At 35.4% G+C, this 18,842-nt stretch overlaps 1 protein-coding gene across 1 annotated transcript in view; it reads left to right on the top strand.

Annotated features, from left to right (window-relative positions):
- TFAP2D (transcription factor AP-2 delta) overlaps window positions 1-18,842 on the top strand; it is a 54,281-nt gene that overhangs the window by 19,705 nt on the left and 15,734 nt on the right. The window contains exons 6-7 of the mRNA XM_046638769.1: window positions 11,200-11,341; window positions 17,017-17,130. Coding sequence (XP_046494725.1) covers window positions 11,200-11,341; window positions 17,017-17,130 — 256 coding nt within the window. The remainder of the gene's footprint in view (window positions 1-11,199; window positions 11,342-17,016; window positions 17,131-18,842) is intronic.

Here is an 18,842-nt window from a genome sequence, read left to right as displayed (position 1 = left end):
ATCTATTTATCAGAGACGTGTTGCTCTCTGGAAAATACAGTGTACTAGAGATGCTTAACCCAATGCACTGATCTTCCTGAGATCTTGGGCTAATCCCAGACTCTTCTAGAGTGGAAAAAATTCTGTCTCTGGAAACCATTCAAAAAATTTGGCCAATATTATCATTATAATTCAAATAGTCTTTCTATATATTTATTATTTGTTGATTGGCAACATCTGTAGCTGCCTCCCTTGTATTTTACTCCAGAACAATCTTTGCAGAGTTGGTGGGTGTAAAAACAAATATGGGGAGTCAGTTGTGTAGTCATTCCTCCCCATCACTCCCACTCCCACCCGACTTAAGGTTTTCCAAGATGGCCACAGTTGCAGAGTGCTGCTGGAGGGAAGTTTTGTTCACTTGAGTGGGATGCCTTCCTGGGACACTTGTGCTGAATTTGCAAAAGCTCACATAACATTTTTAGGCAATACCAGGAGTTCTGAAAGCATAGTTTAAGTTCTGAAAGCTTATAGCTTGTCATGACAGAAAGTCAAATTCTGTTTATATACATATATTTTTAAAACAGTTTGAGACAGAGAAGGGTGTAAATATATATCAGCAAAAGAAAGGGGACCATTTACAGATATTGTGTATGATCTCCATTCACTCTTTTCAAGTTTAAACCCTCTGTAACTGTTGCTTCCTTATTTAGTTTCAAAATAATGTATGTTCCCTACCCTGCACTCTTACCTCATGGGATCTCGTACCACTCACAAAATGTATTATCCCCTTGGCTTAGTACCAATCCCCCATCCCCAATAATATCACTTTCTAAATTTTGTCTGACTTTAAACTAGTTACTTAACCTGACTAAGCTTCATTTTCTTAATTTATAAACAAGGATCAAAATATCTGTAATAGGGCAATGCTAGCTGTTACAACAATTAATTCCCAAATTGTCAGTGGCTTAACAGAATAGAAGCTTATCTCTCACTCATCACAGTCTGATGTGGGTGTTCCTCATCGGGGGCCTGCCTTCCTCTCACAGTCTCATTCAGGGACCTAGACTCCTTCCATCTGTAGCTATGCCCTCCTCTGGGTCCTAGGAGCCCTAGTCATTCAGCTGATGATAAGGAAAGACATGATGGTGAAAGTACACAGCTTCCTGGCCAGGAATGTGAACGTTACTGCTGTTCACATTCCATAAGAACAAGTTGCATAGTTATACCTAATTCCATATAGACTAGAGAAAATATAGTCTCTAGCTGGACAGGCTTCTCAGCAACAACTCTATGGCATATAAAGAAAGGACAAATCTTTGACAGTCCAGCACCCATCTCTGCTGCAAAATCTGCCTTGTGTGTTTTTTGCAGGATTAAATAAATTCACATGGATTAAATGCCTTCACATAAATTAAACGCTTGGCACCAGGTGGCACAGAGGCACTTAATACAGATTAATATCTGTCCTCTACCTTCTTTCTTCCTAAACAAGTGTTAGTTAATAGTGGAATTTACTCAGAATCATTAAACTTTAGCCCTGGAGAAAAATGGAAAATTAAGTAGTCTAAAGGTACTAGGTCCTAGCAGTTAAGAGTGTGATTCTGACATCAAATAACCTTGTTTGAACTCACTTCTACCGCTTGCTGGCTGTGTTCTATAGGAAAAGGCACGTAACCTTTCCAAGCATCACTCTCTTTATGTATAAAGTGTTAATACTAGTATCCTCCTCATGAGGTCATTGTCAGCGTTCAGTCAGAATGTTTGTAAAGCACTTAGCGTGGTACCTAGCACAAAGTTGGTGCTCAGTACATTTTAGTTATCATTATCCTAAAATGAGAAAGCTAACGTGCAGTGAGATTAACCGTTCTCAACAGAATCATAAAAGTGGGAGCAGCGAGGATGAGAATGCAGGTCTTCTGACTTTCAATGCCACTATCTATCTTCTCCTTGGATTTGTATTTGTGACGATTATGAACAGTTGCATTGCTGAACTACTTCTGAATTTAACTAAAGTATGACTGAGGGGTAGCAAGAAGTTATCAATGCTTCAGCCTATTTTTCACTGTGGATTGCACCTCCCCTGCTGCTGGGAATCCTGGGCAAGTTTGTTCAGCTTTCTTGCATCCACTAGCACAAGTTTTTAAAGTCCTGATCAATGAATCCTCTGCTGCCGCTTACTTCCCCAAAGTTAGGATGACATAAAATCTTGGTTTGTTCCTCTTTTCTGGAATAGTTATCAATACAAAACTTTTCTTTCCACTCCAGCCAAACCAAGCAAAGGTAGGATAAAGGAAGGTTATCACTTCGTGCTATTTCCCCTTTTTCTTTAATCCTGAGCCTATATGATTGCATTTCCAGGAAAAACGGGAAAAGAACAGACTTGGCAATAAATTCTTTCCTATAGATAAAATATAGCAAGCATGGGTATATCCAGTTTTCTGGATATGGTTATCTGTGGCTTTTTACTTTAGGAAGAAATTGTTCACTGCTTGAGCCTCATCAGATTCAAACACCGAAATCCTTTTGCCAGGTATTAGTGATAATGTGCGCATAGAGCAACCTCATCATTAGTTGTTCTTCTTATGGGATTTAGGACAAAGCTGATATTCTAATTGTCTTCACCTGGTAGCACAATGGGTTTTTGTGGACATGTGGAGCTTAAGCCTAGCCTCCAGGGACTCATGACAATTGCAGGTCTGAAAGGACCGTCATCCCAAAATAACTCCTCCACTGGCCATTCCAGACATCACATTCCCTCATTGGTTTTTCCTTTGGCATAAAGGTTTCCAGGTTTCTTCTAAAACTGTACATGATATAAATAGGGTAGTAAGTTGACCTCTTGTCATAATAACTCAAACTGGTGCTCACTTCAGTCAGACAATCACCTGGAAAAGCCCAATCACTCGGGGACCCTGGTGTTCCCTTTTGCACACAAACACTCTGGCGTTGACAATGCCTCTTTGCTCTTCAGAGCTACCAGTGGAGTTGGATTCAGTAATGTAAATGCTAGTAGAGCCTATTTTAGCCATTCATTTTAAAGTCACTCTTGGAAAATGGCTTTTTTCCCAGACCAATAGGTATTGTCTAATCTGTAAATTTCTTATTCTAAGTCATGGAATAGTTTCTGAGAGACTTTGCCTTCATAACTGGTAATTAGAGGACAATTAGATATTGTTGTCGAATATCTAAGAGCAAGTGTTTATCAAACTTTTCAATATTTGGTCTCAGTGAACCAGAGATTGTATCATACAATATTATGGACAAATGGACACCATCTCAGATGACATCCTCTTAAATCATTTGCTTACTTCCTAGTATTACTCCCCTGACCTGCACCTTATGATTTCATTCATTTTTACAAGAGAAAGGTCTTTACATGTAGAGGCAGAGGAAACAGGCTACTACACATATGCCTTTGTGTCTGACTACGTGCTTGGGGTGTCCTTATTTCTGCTCCTGCTCTTGGTGACTGTGGCACCAAAAGGCAAATGTATCCAAGCCTTTTGGCTCAGTCCTGCCCTTTCCCTTTGGTCCAGCTCCTTACTCACTCATGTAAATCAGGATGCTCACCTAAAAGCATGTCTCTGAATTGCTTTCCTGGTGATTTTCTTTTCTTTTTTATCTTATTGTCTCTTTCAAACTTTATGCCTCAACCAATGTACTTTTCAAACACTCAGTTTCTACTTTTTTCCATTATTTACATTTATCAAAATTCACAGGTATGCTAATAAAATTTTAGACTGTGGTTATTCCTATTGATGTCTAACTCTTACCGAGTAGCAATGGAAGTTTTGGAATTGCCCATGTTTTAACGTACAACAAATATTTGAGCATAGAATTAAATTTTTCTAAGAATGGGATCAGAGAGTAATTTTGCTTTGAATTAGTATAATTGTAAATAGATAATTTATACAAAAGGTAAAAAATTCAAAAGTTACAAGAGTATGTAGTGAAATACCTCTTTTTCTCTTTATTCCCGTCGTTCAGTTCCTCTCCTGGAGGAAAGCAAATGTTATTGATTTCTCTATTTCCCTCCAAGGATATATGTGTGCATGCAGGTTTCCTTTTTATTTTTAAAAGAAATTCTAGTATTCTATGCACACTATTTTCATGTGGGTTTTTTTTCACACCTTATGTTAGTGGGAGTTTTTTGGTGTTTACACATTGTCCGTTCTTTGAAATGGACTCACGGTATTCTATTGTGAGAGCACGTCACAATTTATTTAACCACACCCCTACTGACTATCATATAGTTATTTTCAGTCTTTGGCTATCACAAATAGTGCTACAATGAGAAACCTCACATAATGAATTCTGCAGATATGCAAGTACGTCCATTCAATAAACTCCTAGCAACGTGTTGCAGGGTCAAAGATTTGTGTTTGTAATTTTAGCAGATTATCGGAAGATTGTTCTCCATATTGGTTGTAAATTTATAATCCCATCAGCAATGCGAATGAGAAGCATTGATATGATAGTGCTTCCCTGTACTCTAACCCAAGCAGGATGCTGTCAAGTTTTTGATCTTTGCTAATATGATTTTTTTTTTTTAAAAGCTACCTCTGTTATAGAGAAGGTTCAGTACATTCTTGGGAGAATTTTATGAGTTTTTCTGTCCATTTACTTTGTCCTTATGGAATTTTTAAAATATTTTTCTCATTGATTTGTAAGAACTCATTATATATCAGGAAAATTGGCCGAATGTCTTTGCATGAGTTGGCAAAACACCCCCACCTCTGGCTTTGGTTTGCCTGTTTGCTCTTATGAGTTTTTTGTTTTTGCTTATTTGTTCAGGTCTATTTCATACAGAACTTTTTATTATTAATATAATCATATTTCTCACATAATTTGTTTCACGGCTTTTAGTTTTTATTATAATACTTTAAAAGACATTTTTTTCTTCCAAGATTATAAAAGAATTCTCCTATATTATCTTCTAATTGCTTTGTGGGTTCTATTTTTTTGTGTTTAAATCATCGATCCACCTGGACTTTGTTTCATTGTTGGATGTATAGGATAGATCCAATTTGATTTTTTTTTCCAGATGGCCACCCAGTTGTGCCAACACCTTCTTTGATAATCCTTCTTTTCCTTACTACTGTGAAAAGCAAACTTCAACTTATACTAAATCATCCTACACGAATATACTTTTTCAATAGCCTTTGCTTCTCCAATCATAGTATCTCTACTTCTACCACCACATTTCCTTTTTTGTTTCTAGAGTTCATACCATATCAGCCAGATGAGGCAGAACTCATCATGCAAGAGCCCAGATAGAGGTCTTTACAGTTTAATGTTAACTCTGTAGTGACTGCCTTCCCTTTGTATAAGGCACACAATCCTTGTATTTGGGGAAGATATGTAGTTAATTCTTACATAATGCTTTCCCTTCATCTTAGGACAGCGTTTCTAATCCTAACCTGAGATTACTTCAGGAGCTTTCAAAAAATGATGATGTTCTGGCTCCAAAGATTAATCAATATAAGGAGAAACCCAGACTTTTTTTTTAACCAAATTCCCAGGTTATGGGAGTAGCAAGTGAGGAAAACACTGCCTTCTAGTATAGTCTATTTTATTAAATGACTCTGTGAAATAATGATATACGCTATTTTTATGGGTTTCCTATATATTTCATTCTTTCTAGCAATTCTCCTTTGCTCTAGTTTTTCACTATATTCTTTCAAAGGAGTGCCTCCCAAGACTATTGCTATGATTAACCAATAAAACTTTTGAAAATGTTCTTATTTAACAAATGTTTATTGAGTACCAATTATGAATCAGGTGCTGTGCCAAGTAGGCTATGGAATGGGGAAAAAAACTATTGCTTTAACAAAAAGTATTGGTGTTTAAAGAAATCATCATTAAACCAGGGAACTACACATTATAAGGCACATATCATAGATTGTATGATATATAGTGTTGTACAGTACTCTCCTTTCAGAATAGTTTGGGAAACCTGTAACAAATATATTAACTTTGTCCTTCTAGCTCTAGGGTTTACTGCACTTTGATATTATAAAACAATTTATTTAATGTAATATCTTATCCAGGTTTGAAAATATTCTCAAATTTGTTTTCTAATCAGTATTTCTTAGAATAATCCCAGAGATAGATTTAAATGTGCTGTTTCCCCATACATGTAGCTAAGACTGCAATCATACATAGATATGTGACTAATTTAGCACATGTGAATTGTTGCTTTTATTTAATAACATTGGGTATCGCAATACTAACTTAAATCTGAATTGTTTTTAAGGCAATATTGTTACGGTGACAGTTGGTAAGAACTATCTAGTGAATAACAATGTAGAAGTACCCTTTAGTACAAATTAGTATACCAGATATTGATTTTTAGATGTCTAAAATATATTTTTTCCCTAAAATACAATAATTTCAAAGAAGGAAAAATCTTCAATGAGCATATAAAAGGTTGAAAATCAGCTGTATTTATTTCTATTTAAAAATGCACTTAGAGGGGCTGGCCCCGTGGCCGAGTGGTTAAGTTCGCGCGCTCCGCTGCAGGCGGCCCAGTGTTTCGTTGGTTCGAATCCTGGGCGCGGACATGGCACTGCTCATCAAACCACGCTGAGGCAGCGTCCCGCATGCCACAACTAGAAGGACCCACAACGAAGAATATACAACTATGTACTGGGGGGCTTTGGGGAGAAAAAGGAAAAAATAAAATCTTTAAAAAAAAAATGCACTTAGATCTACTTCTTGTAAACAATGTGGGAACCCGGAATCTTAGTAAAATTAGCAATCAACTTTCTTCAGAGAATATTTTTTCATTAAATTCCTGTTTCTTGGCTACATCAATGATTGCCATTTAAATTTTTCCTAATATTTTCCCCTGTTTTTCACTTTTTGCTTTTGAGTGTGAAAAATGAATGCCCTGAAACCAAATTCTCTTTTTATGTTCTTCCTGTATTCTGTGATTTACTTGTGCCGGCTTTTTGAGAGAGATAGGCAATATGAGTCATCAACTCCTCTGTTGCTGTTGGAAAAATGAATATCCCTCAGTGTTTTCCACTCTTTTGGAAAGAAGGGTGGCATTGCTTGGTGTATACAGCCTAACAACACTGCACTCAAGAATACTCCTATCCAAGCGCTAACTCAACCCCCCAAAATATCCATGTAGCATACCTCTAAAATATTAATTCTTAAAGTGACATGACATGAAATGGATGTACATGCCAAGGTTCATGTGTTGCTTCAGCTGTCGGGGGAGACCGGTTTGTCAAGCGGCACAATACATTGAAATAAAGGACTAGGTTAAACCCATTCTGAAAAAAAAAGAAAAGAACTAGACCATCCTACCTCATCTCGCAGGGAAATGAGGTGACAGCAGCCATTTTTGCCGCATGGGAACAGAAGGGAAAATGTTTTCAGCCCTTCATGGATGCCTCTTTTCACCACAGCTTACTGCACCTGCTTGTTGTTCATGTGGCATTTTGTACCACCACAGAGACAGAAAAACTCTAGATCTTTATTTTCACAAATCAGTCAAATCTCCTAGAGTCTCAGCCATGTGCTTTTCTGATCCTAAAATTTCTATTTTTCTTAAATCTGTTGACTCTAAGATATATGGGGTACAGGACTTAACTATAGATTTGTCACCGTTCCTGAATATCGTGTGCATTTTAACTCATGGATCCATTTGTTTATTCATTCTTGAGTCCTCACACACAAAGCTTTTGTGGCATGATATACACATTTTAGCTACATATCAGAGTGTCTTCACTTGCCACTTCTTTTGATGTAGCATCGCTATACATCCAGTAACAATGTTACATCGCAAGCAGGAGAAAGCAGTAAACAGAACTAAGGGAAGGAAAGATCTGGCTGTCAGTGTAAATGTAAATAGCAGCTGTTCCATTCAAACTGTTTTTAAAACTACCACACGGTGAGAGCTTTGCATAAAATGGGCCAGATCCTCAAGAATCAGGTTTTAACACAAAACTTAAGAGGCATGCTGCCATCCTCCTGTTTGCTCTGCTTCACTTCTCCCACTATTGCACAAACAGTAGAGGAAAAAATATATATAATAGTCTCTGTTAAAATGTTATTTAAATATCTATTTCTGTGTGAATGTTGCAAAATGCAGATATATCAATACACATGACTTGCTATACAAAGATGACACTATGAATGTGTTATTTTGTTAGTTGCAAGATACTTGTGAGTCCTAAGGTCACATGAGTTTAGCCTCTGGTCAGGAGCTGTGGCCGTTATTTGATGGGTCAAGCTTTAAGACTTTTTACCTCAAATTTGAAGTTTCTTGAATTATCTTCCTTCTTTCATTTTTCTAGCAAAAGTGATGATCCTATAGGGCATTACAATGTCCTTTTAAAAAAATCTTTGTTCCATTTCTTCTACCAAATTTGCACACATTTTCTTTCCTAATTGGTTAGGGTGATAAATTGCTGGTAATAAGCACTTTGAAAATATTGTTTGTACATTGCCGCAATGTGATCTCCAACAACTACCCAGACTGGTCAATATAAAGACCCTTTCCATTTAGTTATGTCATCTTCCTATTTAAAATAGAGGGAAAACAATGGTGTTTTCTACCACAGATACATAAAAATCTTAACTAAAGACTGCTGCTTAAAAAGAGAGAGGGGGGAAAATCATGATCAGATCGTTCACAAAACGTTATCTGATTTAATATCTTTACTTCATTGTAATATTTTTATATTAAATTAGACTCTTCCAAGGCCTGGAACAGGACTTCTCACTTGGTGGGGATGAAAAGAGTTGTTAAAGACTCAGGGAATGGATGAAAAAATGAATGACAACATTGTATCTCTTGGTAATATAAAAATTAAATACACTTGCATAAATGCAAAAGTCTCATTTGAATGCTTGGTTAATATTTGTACATGTTGAAGCTTAAAATCAAGATTTTAACTAATATCTGCATATTAGTCATGGTGGAGCCTTTCAGTGTATAAATGTGCTTTTCTGTCAAGTATACAAGGGTAGGTATCTCACCAGTTCCAATTTACTCAGTTGGCATAAATCGTACAAATAAGCCATCATTAAACACTTCTTAGTCTTATTCCTTCTTCTTCTTAATATATATCAGGGAAAAGTTTTGAGATAAAAGCTTTTAGGAAAAAAACTATAAACAAATATTGAACTCTATTTAATTATTTACGTGCTGAAGTTTTTAGGGAGATACTGAGGTTTACAATTTACTGTGAAATGAAGCAAAATTAACATAGATTGATGGATGAGTAGAGGTAAAGAAAGTTGAATAGATATGTGATGAAACAAATTTAGTATAACATTAAGAGTGGGCATATGGTGTTTACTGTCTAAGTCTTTCGACTTTGCTATATGTTCGAAATTTTTATAATTAGAATGTTTGGAAAAAATCCTTAGGAATTTATTTACATTTTTTTCCTTAGGATTTTTAGCTGTAGGAAAGGCAAGGTATCCAAGAATAATTAAAGGGAAAATTACTTGCAGGATTCTATTTTCTCAGTTCTATACCATCCTAAAATGTTTTCCTGGTTTTGATTGTTAACAATTTTCTTTGTCAATCTTTATAAATATCTTTCCTAATTTGAAAGATTAAGATTTCTTTTTTCTAGAGAAAAAATAATATCTTTACTAAGGAAACTTTCGTTGATACTAACTAGCCTATTTTATATATTTATTTTGTATACCTATAAACTTTTCCTTCTTCTCTATAGTAATATTAATCATTTTTATTTCTTTCTGGTATTAATTCATCCACTACTCTGTTATTCTATGAGTATAAAGCAGGATCAAATCCATCACTTCTTAGACTGTTACTTTGTCCACCCACCAAGCAAGGGTCATGTGATTTGGTCATCAAGCCTATTTTCTCATTTCTTCATGGCAAAATTTGATTGACCATGTGGCTGTTGGATCACCTCTCCCTGATTACCACCTTGTCTTCTTTTTGAACTTATGTAAAACATTTTGTCTCTAATACTCATTTGATACTTGTAATACAATAGCTTGCATTATATATAATATCAACGTAATATCAATAAATGTGTACAGATTATAGATAATGCTCATACAGGTGTGATATAAATTATAAAGTGCTGCTGAGGCTTTTTTGTGTTTGTTGTTGTTGTTGCTACTGTTATTGGTATGAGTGTCATCTTCCTAGAAACAGGGACCATCTTTGGTGTCCTTTTAGACTCCCTGTTACTCCTACTGAGCCCTGAGCCTTGAACAAAGTCTGTGCTCAATGTAAATGGAGTGAAATCTTGCTTTTTTAAAGTTTTAATGGTCAAGTATAATTTGGCTTGATTGAGCTTTAAAAATACTGGCCGTTGTTTTCCAGACTGAAGTCCATTGCCAAATCTTACTTTGCCAATAAGCCATATTTACCCCATTTCTTAAAAATTTACTCAGGTTTAAGATTTTGCGAACGAATAAAAGTTATGTACAACAAAAGCATTGTTCATCGTGCTAAAAGGTCCTGAAGCCTACCATAGAGCCTAATGATGCTAGGACTACCATCATGCAATATACTCTCTTTAGCCATGTAATCTTATGAAATTGATACAATTCATTTATCTCCCTTTTCAAAGTGTTCCAACTCCTTTGAATAATTAAGACCCTTTGCTGATATTTTAATAGGTCTCATGGAAAAGATATGTGAATATTTCGGATATATTGAGAACAGGTTGTAGGGTGAGCAGCAAGAAAATGACATGCCCATGAAACATTTTCCCCAGGGCATTAACGTGTAGGACCTCAGATGTCAGTCTGGTCTAGTGGCCAGAGCCTCGAGGGGAATCAAAATTCCTAGAGAATTGTTCTGGGTTTTCCCCTCAATTTTCCACATACCCCTGCCTGATCACCTCTCCATGATTACCACCTTCTCTCTTTTTGAACTTATGTAAAACATTTTATCTCTAACATTCACTTGATACTTGTAATACAATAGCTTGCATTATATATAATATCAACGTAATGTCAATAAACATGTACAGATTATAGACAATGCTTATATAGGTGTGATATAAGTAGCTTCTGGTAAGCAGCTTCTGTTTCTCAGTTTCTCCTCATCCCACCCACCTCACCTCCAAAGTCCTTTCTCTTGGGTTGTTTAGAATGATTAGGAAAAATGGTTCATCTGACCACAACCAGGAATGAGGCTTGAGAAGAATAAGGGTATTCTTATTGAGTTTGGACATTCGTAACGAACTGACTTTTATTGTCTGCCAACAGGGGAAGCTTTACACTTGGCTCGGGATTTTGGCTACACTTGTGAAACAGAGTTTCCAGCCAAAGCAGTAGGCGAACATCTTGCCAGACAACATATGGAACAGAAAGAACAGACAGCAAGAAAAAAGATGATCCTAGCGACCAAGTAAGCAGAATGGGGAAGCCTCTATATGCCTTCATTCTCAGTTTTTCCATTTTCTTTGAATGAGGGAAACAGTCTAGAAAATATCAGTTCTCTCAAACAAGGGAGCATCACAAGATGTATTAAAGAAGGACCCTCCACAACTCCCCCCCACATACACCGTCTTGTGCCCATAGCAAGGTTTACCAACTGCCCTTGATAAGTGATGGGGCTGTCACTGACACTGATGAAAAGTCTTAGAAAATCTCCTAAGAATAAGCAGGAATTCCTAGGAGAAAAGCATATTTAGAAGATGTAAATTCCAGGCATATATGCCATTGGTTGCTGTGTAATTTGGTCTAAGCCACTCACTGTGCCTTAATAAATGAGGATAAAGATCTTAAAACACTATGAGTGTTTGGGGAATGTGACAAAAGATGAGGACCCAGATGCTTGAGAGGTAACGGGGAGACCTCTGGGACCAAAGATCGCCATCAATGCCCCCATCATTTCTTGTGTATAATTAAGCAAATAATCCCTGTAGTGCCCCACCCCCTGTGGTGATATTGTCAAAAAGAAAAGGTATAATGTATGTGAAACCTTCTGAAAATTGTAGAAAGTCCAATTAAAATGTGAATTAAAATAGTAATGGGAATGATGTAGGAAAGGGGAAGCTTGCATAAGATGACTTCAAATTCTCTCGACTTGAAAGGTCTTTGATAATTAATGGAAGGACTGCATTTATTGTGTGAAAACCCAGCAGAACTGTTAAGTGCTGCTGCATGTCATGTTCAAATTTTTAGAGAAAAATCTTTCAGGTGGTAGCTAATTCTTGCTCTCTTCTCTTTATTAAAATAAGTTATTGCTACAAGGAGACCATTAATAATCTTATCTAATTTCCTAACTCTCTATTCATATTTTAGAACTAATAGTCCCATATGGTTAAATTATCATTTAGAAATTAGTTTATTTGGGGAAAACTTTTAAAGAGAGAGTATATGGTAGATATTTTTAAAGACGTTGCTTCTTGGAAACTGATGAAAAAATGACTTTACTACATGTTAGCTAAAAAATTTAAATTGGTTCGAATTGCATGAAACCAAAACTAAATATTCATTGTACCAACTTTAATGTCACATAGGTTTGGGTTTTTTTGTTTTGTTGTGTTTTGTTTGTTTACAAATTTAAAGGTTTATGTGGGACACCTGCCACCCAACAGGCTTGCCCAAGACACTTTAGTCTCTTCTGTGTGGTTTGTGCTGCTCGTAGCTGTCACTGTTTGGGTTTAGGATATATTCATACATCGCTCTTCTGAGAGTACTAGATGATTCTCTCATCTTGCCCCAAAGAGAAGGAAAACAAAATGTGGTAGCAACAGGAGAAGGGAAATGGCAACACAAGGAGCTAAAAGGGAAAGAGAATTAAGACCAAGAGTTAGAGAAAGAAAATTATAAGGCAGGTATCAAATTTGGACTTAAAATTTGGGGAGGAACTTTGTGCTGTGCAAGCTCCTGAAAACTTGGTAGTGGAATTTTGCACTTGGGCTTTTTGCATGGTTTATCTCCTGGGGGGTCTTTGTACCTATTTTGCTTGTGTTCTTTCCTTCTTCCAAACAGTTTCTTGGCTGAGAGATGCATTCATCAGTCGTATTTCAGTTTCTCCAAAAGGAACTGACAGTACATGGAGTTAGTTGGTTTGATCCTAAATATAATCTCAGGAGAAATAGAAAGACATGTGATGGATCAAGAAAAATATACAGTGCTATAAGTTAGGTAATGTCCCCCAGGTATTCCCAAAGCATAATATCATTCTAGCTGGCAGGATCATACGGATTTCCCAATATGCATACCTATGTGATACCTCTGAGTGACACTGTTACCCCCAAATGCAAATTACTCAGGAGAAGACACCTTCATATTCTCTACCTCCAAATTACATGGTTGTGGTTTCATTGTGCATATTCTAACACTTTCACCCCCTAATTCAGAGAAATCCTTCGTCTTGTCCTCTTTCCCCCAGGAATGATTGTACAACTGTTCACCCGTACCACCCACAGCAGTGCCACCATTAACATTCCAAACTCAATTTTCCATTTTCTTGGGAGCTCCCATCAATCTGTTGAAGTGTTTGGGAGTCAATGCATTCAAATTGATGCTAAGAATTTGTTTTTACAGAAGTAAATGTTAGAAGAACTTGGGGGAAGTAAGAGAAGTACTTCCATATTTGTCAAAGTTCTGCTGAGACATCTGTTTTAGAAGAGTGGTTTCAACTACAGAGTAACATTTTCCTTTACTTTGGATCTAAGTAATATATATTATTTTAGGTGCTATTTTCAACTTTTATTTCATAAAATATTGTGAAAACATGTAATTTTCTTTAATCCCTCTGCCCATAGCTGGACATTTGCAGACCAATAAATGTCAAGCAAGAATTGAGTTCACTAATTCCTATTACCTTATTTTACATAAGATTAAATAGACCATAAACATCTAGAAATTAGGAGACAGTCTTTATAAATTCTTTGTCTTTTTGGTTATTTATATCATCTCATCTTCTTATTAGACAATATGAGAGAAGAATTAAAGAATTAGAAACTGCAGTCATAGCAAACATATACAACACAAATAGTCATCAATAGAAGTAGATAAATTAAGGGATGTGTAGGAATAGTATCCATTTTCTGCAACATATGAATGGATCCAACATGTGTTGTGAGCAGTTTCTAAGTTTACAATGGTAAAGTATTGGATATTTTCAATTAAAATGCTCAAAATTGGAATTAAGTAGCCTACATGGATATTCATTACGTTCTAGTCAGCTCACCTTTGTTCACCAGACTGTGATAATTTGTATCAAAAATATATATGAAATCCAAAATTCTTTGGATGAGAGATCCAGTTTCTGATCTGCATTGTCAGATTGGCTTATATATTGCTTTTTTACCTCTATGAATACCAGATTTCGTTGAATTTGATTATGTTGCCAAGTATACAATTGTAAGCAGACCAATAATTAAGTGTGATTAGCCTCCTAATTCCTCTTTATTTCTACTGTTTTATTGATTAACCAAATATTTTGGTGTAATTTAACAAGTATTGAGGAGGAGGGATAGAAACTAAGTTACACAAATTTTGAATTCTAAAAATGTACCAGGCAAAACGTCTATTTGATTCATGAAAAACACATTTAAGCCTCTTCATTGAATTTAGAGCTAAATATGCTTAACATTTAATCTACATTAGGGTAAAGCAGAATAGTTAACAAGTTTTGTTACCGTAACATTAATCGAAAAAAGGAGAAACATAGAACTTTACATTCAGATGTCAGCAAAAACTTCTGTTCTTAAGGACAATGATGTAAGTGATAAAGTTAGAATTTATGATTCATCGAAGATCATCTTGTGTTACGTAATTCATAATGTGACATTTTGTTTTGAACAATGAGTATTTCTTATTGTAGCGTCATAAATAAAAGTTTAAATAAGAATGAAACTAGTCATAAAAATAATAACTCTGTAACTGTCATAATGAGATGAGGATGATAATTGCCTAAGGGAAACCTACAAAATTGTCATCTGTTTTTAAATCTGGAAGCTGTCCTAAGTCAGTGAATTAAGCAGCAGAATTGAATATCAAAGGCTGAGAATTCTGAAACTTCTCCTGATACAGCTTCGTGTGTGGTGTAGTTGAATTGCTTAGCATAAGTTAAATTTGTCCACATTTTGCCTTTTCCTCATTTCTTCATCAACTTTAAGTTTATTGTAACTTGCTGTACTGTTTATACAGTAAGGAAGTTGATTTGCCAACTTATAAATCAATTTGTTCAATTATCCAAATAATTCCCATATCATAACTCAAACACTAAAGCAATGTTTCAACCTTTATTTTAATTTTTTGATGTGTCTTAATCTGATAGAAAACTAAAAGAATTTTCTCTAAACAACCTCAATATTCCTTGTAATAATGGATTGCATCGACAGCCTACCACATAGTAATCCGTATTGCTAGTGTGAAAAATGATAGCATGAGTCTGTATTTAAAATTTTAGTTCTAACTGTATTAAATAGCACAAAGCAGGACAGATAACAATGCCCACCAAATGGCAGTTGCAGGGGGATATGGAGGCTCCTGTCAGATTTAGAGCTGATAAGGGCTTATTTTTGTTTGTTTGTTTGTTTTTCCTCTCCCTAGGACCTTCCTTTACTTTCACCTGCATTCAAAATGTAAAAGGCAAATTCTATGAAATGACACAATATTTGAACACTGGCAATAAACCTGAGGCTCATTGTTAGTTTAAAAAAAAATCACAAATGATCTTTGGAAGAAATTTTAGGCACCTAATTATAAATAAGGCTCAACTGATTTTAATTCAGAGATCAACTATTTGTGCTTCAAGACATTTGTCACTTTTTAATAGTTATTTGTCAGTGACACAAATGCTTTGGAGAAGAATTAGTGGCTGGGACCATAGAGCGACACATGCTAGGAATAATTTGACCCTTTTGTTCTTGTCTTTGGCTACATTGATAATTACGGTCAGGGCTACATAATTAAATTTTGGGACTGCCCATTGTAAATCTAGACAAAAATCCTAATCACTGTCACACCATCCCTTGAATATGGAGTGGCCTCACTTGGATGATGGAGTTTTCTTCTTCTCTCTCTCTCTTTTGTTTTTTCCTGAGGAAGATTTGCCCTGAGCTAACATCTGTGCCAGTCTTCCTCTATTTTGTATGTGGGTCATTGCCACAGCATGGCAGCTGATGGGTGGTGTAGGTCTGCACCCAGGAACTGAACCCAGGCCACTGAAACAGAGTGTGCTGAACTTAACCACTAGGTCATGGAGTTGGCCCAATGATGGATTATTTTGAGCAATTTCTTGGCAGTCCTGTACTTCACTCTTCAGCTATTGCATTAATTTAGTGTTTTGTTATTTAAAAAAAGAACTATTTTCTTTATATGTTTTGCTTCTTTAGAATAGTATCATTTGGACTGTGTATCGCAAGGGCTTTACCATTATCCAACATACACAGTAATGTGGTAATTTAAACTGAAACCAATGACCAGAAATCATAATCATTTAATGTAAGAAAAGCAGCAGAAAAATGCTCTTAAGGGTACTTTTTTGAAAGAAACCATCTTACATGGAACATAATCATTTTTGTGAGGCTAGTGAGCTAAATTCTAAGTGATTGTCTACTTCAAATATTAAAATAGAAATTTAGTCTACAAGAGTCTGAATTATAATGAAATTTTGGGAAAAGAGATTTTCCAAAGTACTTGAATCATGGCTCTGAAATAAGCCTTTAACTTGGTTTAACATTGTTTACAAATATGAGATCCCGCAAAAAATCACAACTTAATTTTTTAAAAGCCAATTATTAATTGTGATCCTTTCATATAGATTTTTCCTTATCCTGAGGTTAATCTATGAATATTCACCTTAAACAGTGAACATTGGTTTTGTCAGTGCCCATGGACTGTTATTTACTTGAAAAGTTTTTCAATACTATAACGCTTGAGAGCAAAGTCGCCATTGTGAACTTCAACTGCATGTTGTGGATGGAACTTTGGAGCTTGCTTTATGAAATTTTCCAATCCATTTTTAAAAGAGAAAGCAAATCTTTGGTAAAATATTGTGGAATGAAATTAAAGCCCCATTTCAAGAGTTCAACTTCAATTTTGAATGTTTTATTTTAGGCAAATTTGTAAAGAATTCCAAGACCTCTTGAGTCAAGATCGATCACCCCTGGGATCCTCCAGACCCACTCCAATTCTAGACCCGGACATCCAGAGACACTTAACGCATTTCAGGTAAGACTGGTCTTCCAATTTGCTCAGACTCTCTCTTAAATTGTTTAACCATCCTTACTAACCCAGATATTTTTGCATTCCTATCACAGTTCCATTTAGAGATATCACTTATATATCCATATGGTGACTGAATGTTTTGAAATTCCAAGCATTTAACATCAAATTATAAAAATAAATGATGCATGAAGCATATTAGATCAGAAAATTTAATATATTTGTGCAATCACCAGGAAATTGTGAACACTATTATTTCAAATAACAGCTCTTTTGGATCAGAATTCTGAAATTTTTAAACAGTTCTTTATCTTGGTGAGATAAATTGCTAAATGGACAGATGATATGACAGACATGAATGAGATATCATAGACTGGTTTTCCAGGAGTATGTTAATAATTTCTACCCAATTAAAAATTGTAAATCGTTCTTAAGTTAGACTACACAAGCATATTTTAAAGATCCTAGAATGTATTATTGAAAGCATATTTTAACTTTCATTTTTCTGAGATGCTTTGGAAGAGAATAGAATATTTTTTCTGGTTAATTTATGCCCTAGATGCAATGTGAAAAAGAAGATGATGATTATTCAGGTGACTTCTAGTTTTAAAACTCTAGAATTCTACTGCCTTACTTGATGAGATGTGAACTGTGAAAAATAGTTTATCATCTTTTAATTATTATCATTTAGTTTAAAAACAATGCTGAGGAAAGACTATTGTACATTAAATTTTAGAATGTTTTCAGTATCTCTCAATGATTGTAATGCTGTTGAGGAGGATACTCCACTATATAAAATAATGAGTATTTCACTAGATTGGAATTTTATCTGCAACATCAGACAGTTTTAAATAGACTATTTTATTTTCTATAATTTTACAAGGCTCCTCAATAGGTAATAGATACATCTCTGAAGCCTAAATTCAGGATTTATCTTCTAAAAATGCACCAAATGTAGGGTATATTTCACAGGACTTTTTTCCTACCACTCAACTGGGTTAGTGAAGCGAGTGTAATAAAACCAGGAGAAAATACAATGCCCAGAAGTTAAGAGCTGAAGGCTTTGGAGTCAATAGAACCGTCTTCAAATCCAGCCTCTTATACATGTGAGCTGGGTTGTTTGGGGTAACGTCCACTCTTTCCAAGCCTCTATTTCCCCAGCTTTAAGTGAAATAAGAACCCCTCCACTATATGGTGGTAGTGAGCTAAAACGAGATAATGAATATAAAGTAAGCATTCAATAAATGATGCATTGTTTACTCCACCCCTGATCCAAGTTCAAAAGGTATGGATTGCTCCACTATCGTATCTGTGCAAATATTTTCCACACTTTTATTTGTGTACACACTAAAGAGATTTATAATTTTTACAGCAGTTCAATTCATAACTTAATAACTTTTATACAGTTTCAATTCTGGGTTTAAGGAAGTTTGTTAGGTTACAAATTTACTCTCAGGTGGAACTTACTGTCAAAATACAGAGAATTCAAATTTTGTGTCGTATCTCCTAGGTTATTTCCAACGACAGATGCCACAGCCTGCACTGGACAGTGAGCTTTCCTTTTTCAGGCTGAAAACAAAATAGAGCATCAATGTGTAAATTGAATATTAGTTACAGTGTGAAATAAATAGGCAAACCATTTGTTTGCTCAGCATAGGCACAATCTGCTAATTTGTTGATACTTTCGTTAGTTGCCAACATAATGCCACAGAACTCTT

This window comes from Equus quagga, chromosome 15 (genome assembly GCF_021613505.1).
Source record: "Equus quagga isolate Etosha38 chromosome 15, UCLA_HA_Equagga_1.0, whole genome shotgun sequence".
NCBI classification, from domain to species: domain Eukaryota; kingdom Metazoa; phylum Chordata; class Mammalia; order Perissodactyla; family Equidae; genus Equus; species Equus quagga.
The sequence above is the reverse complement of the archived record's forward strand: the minus strand, read 5'-3'. Positions and strand labels throughout refer to the sequence as shown.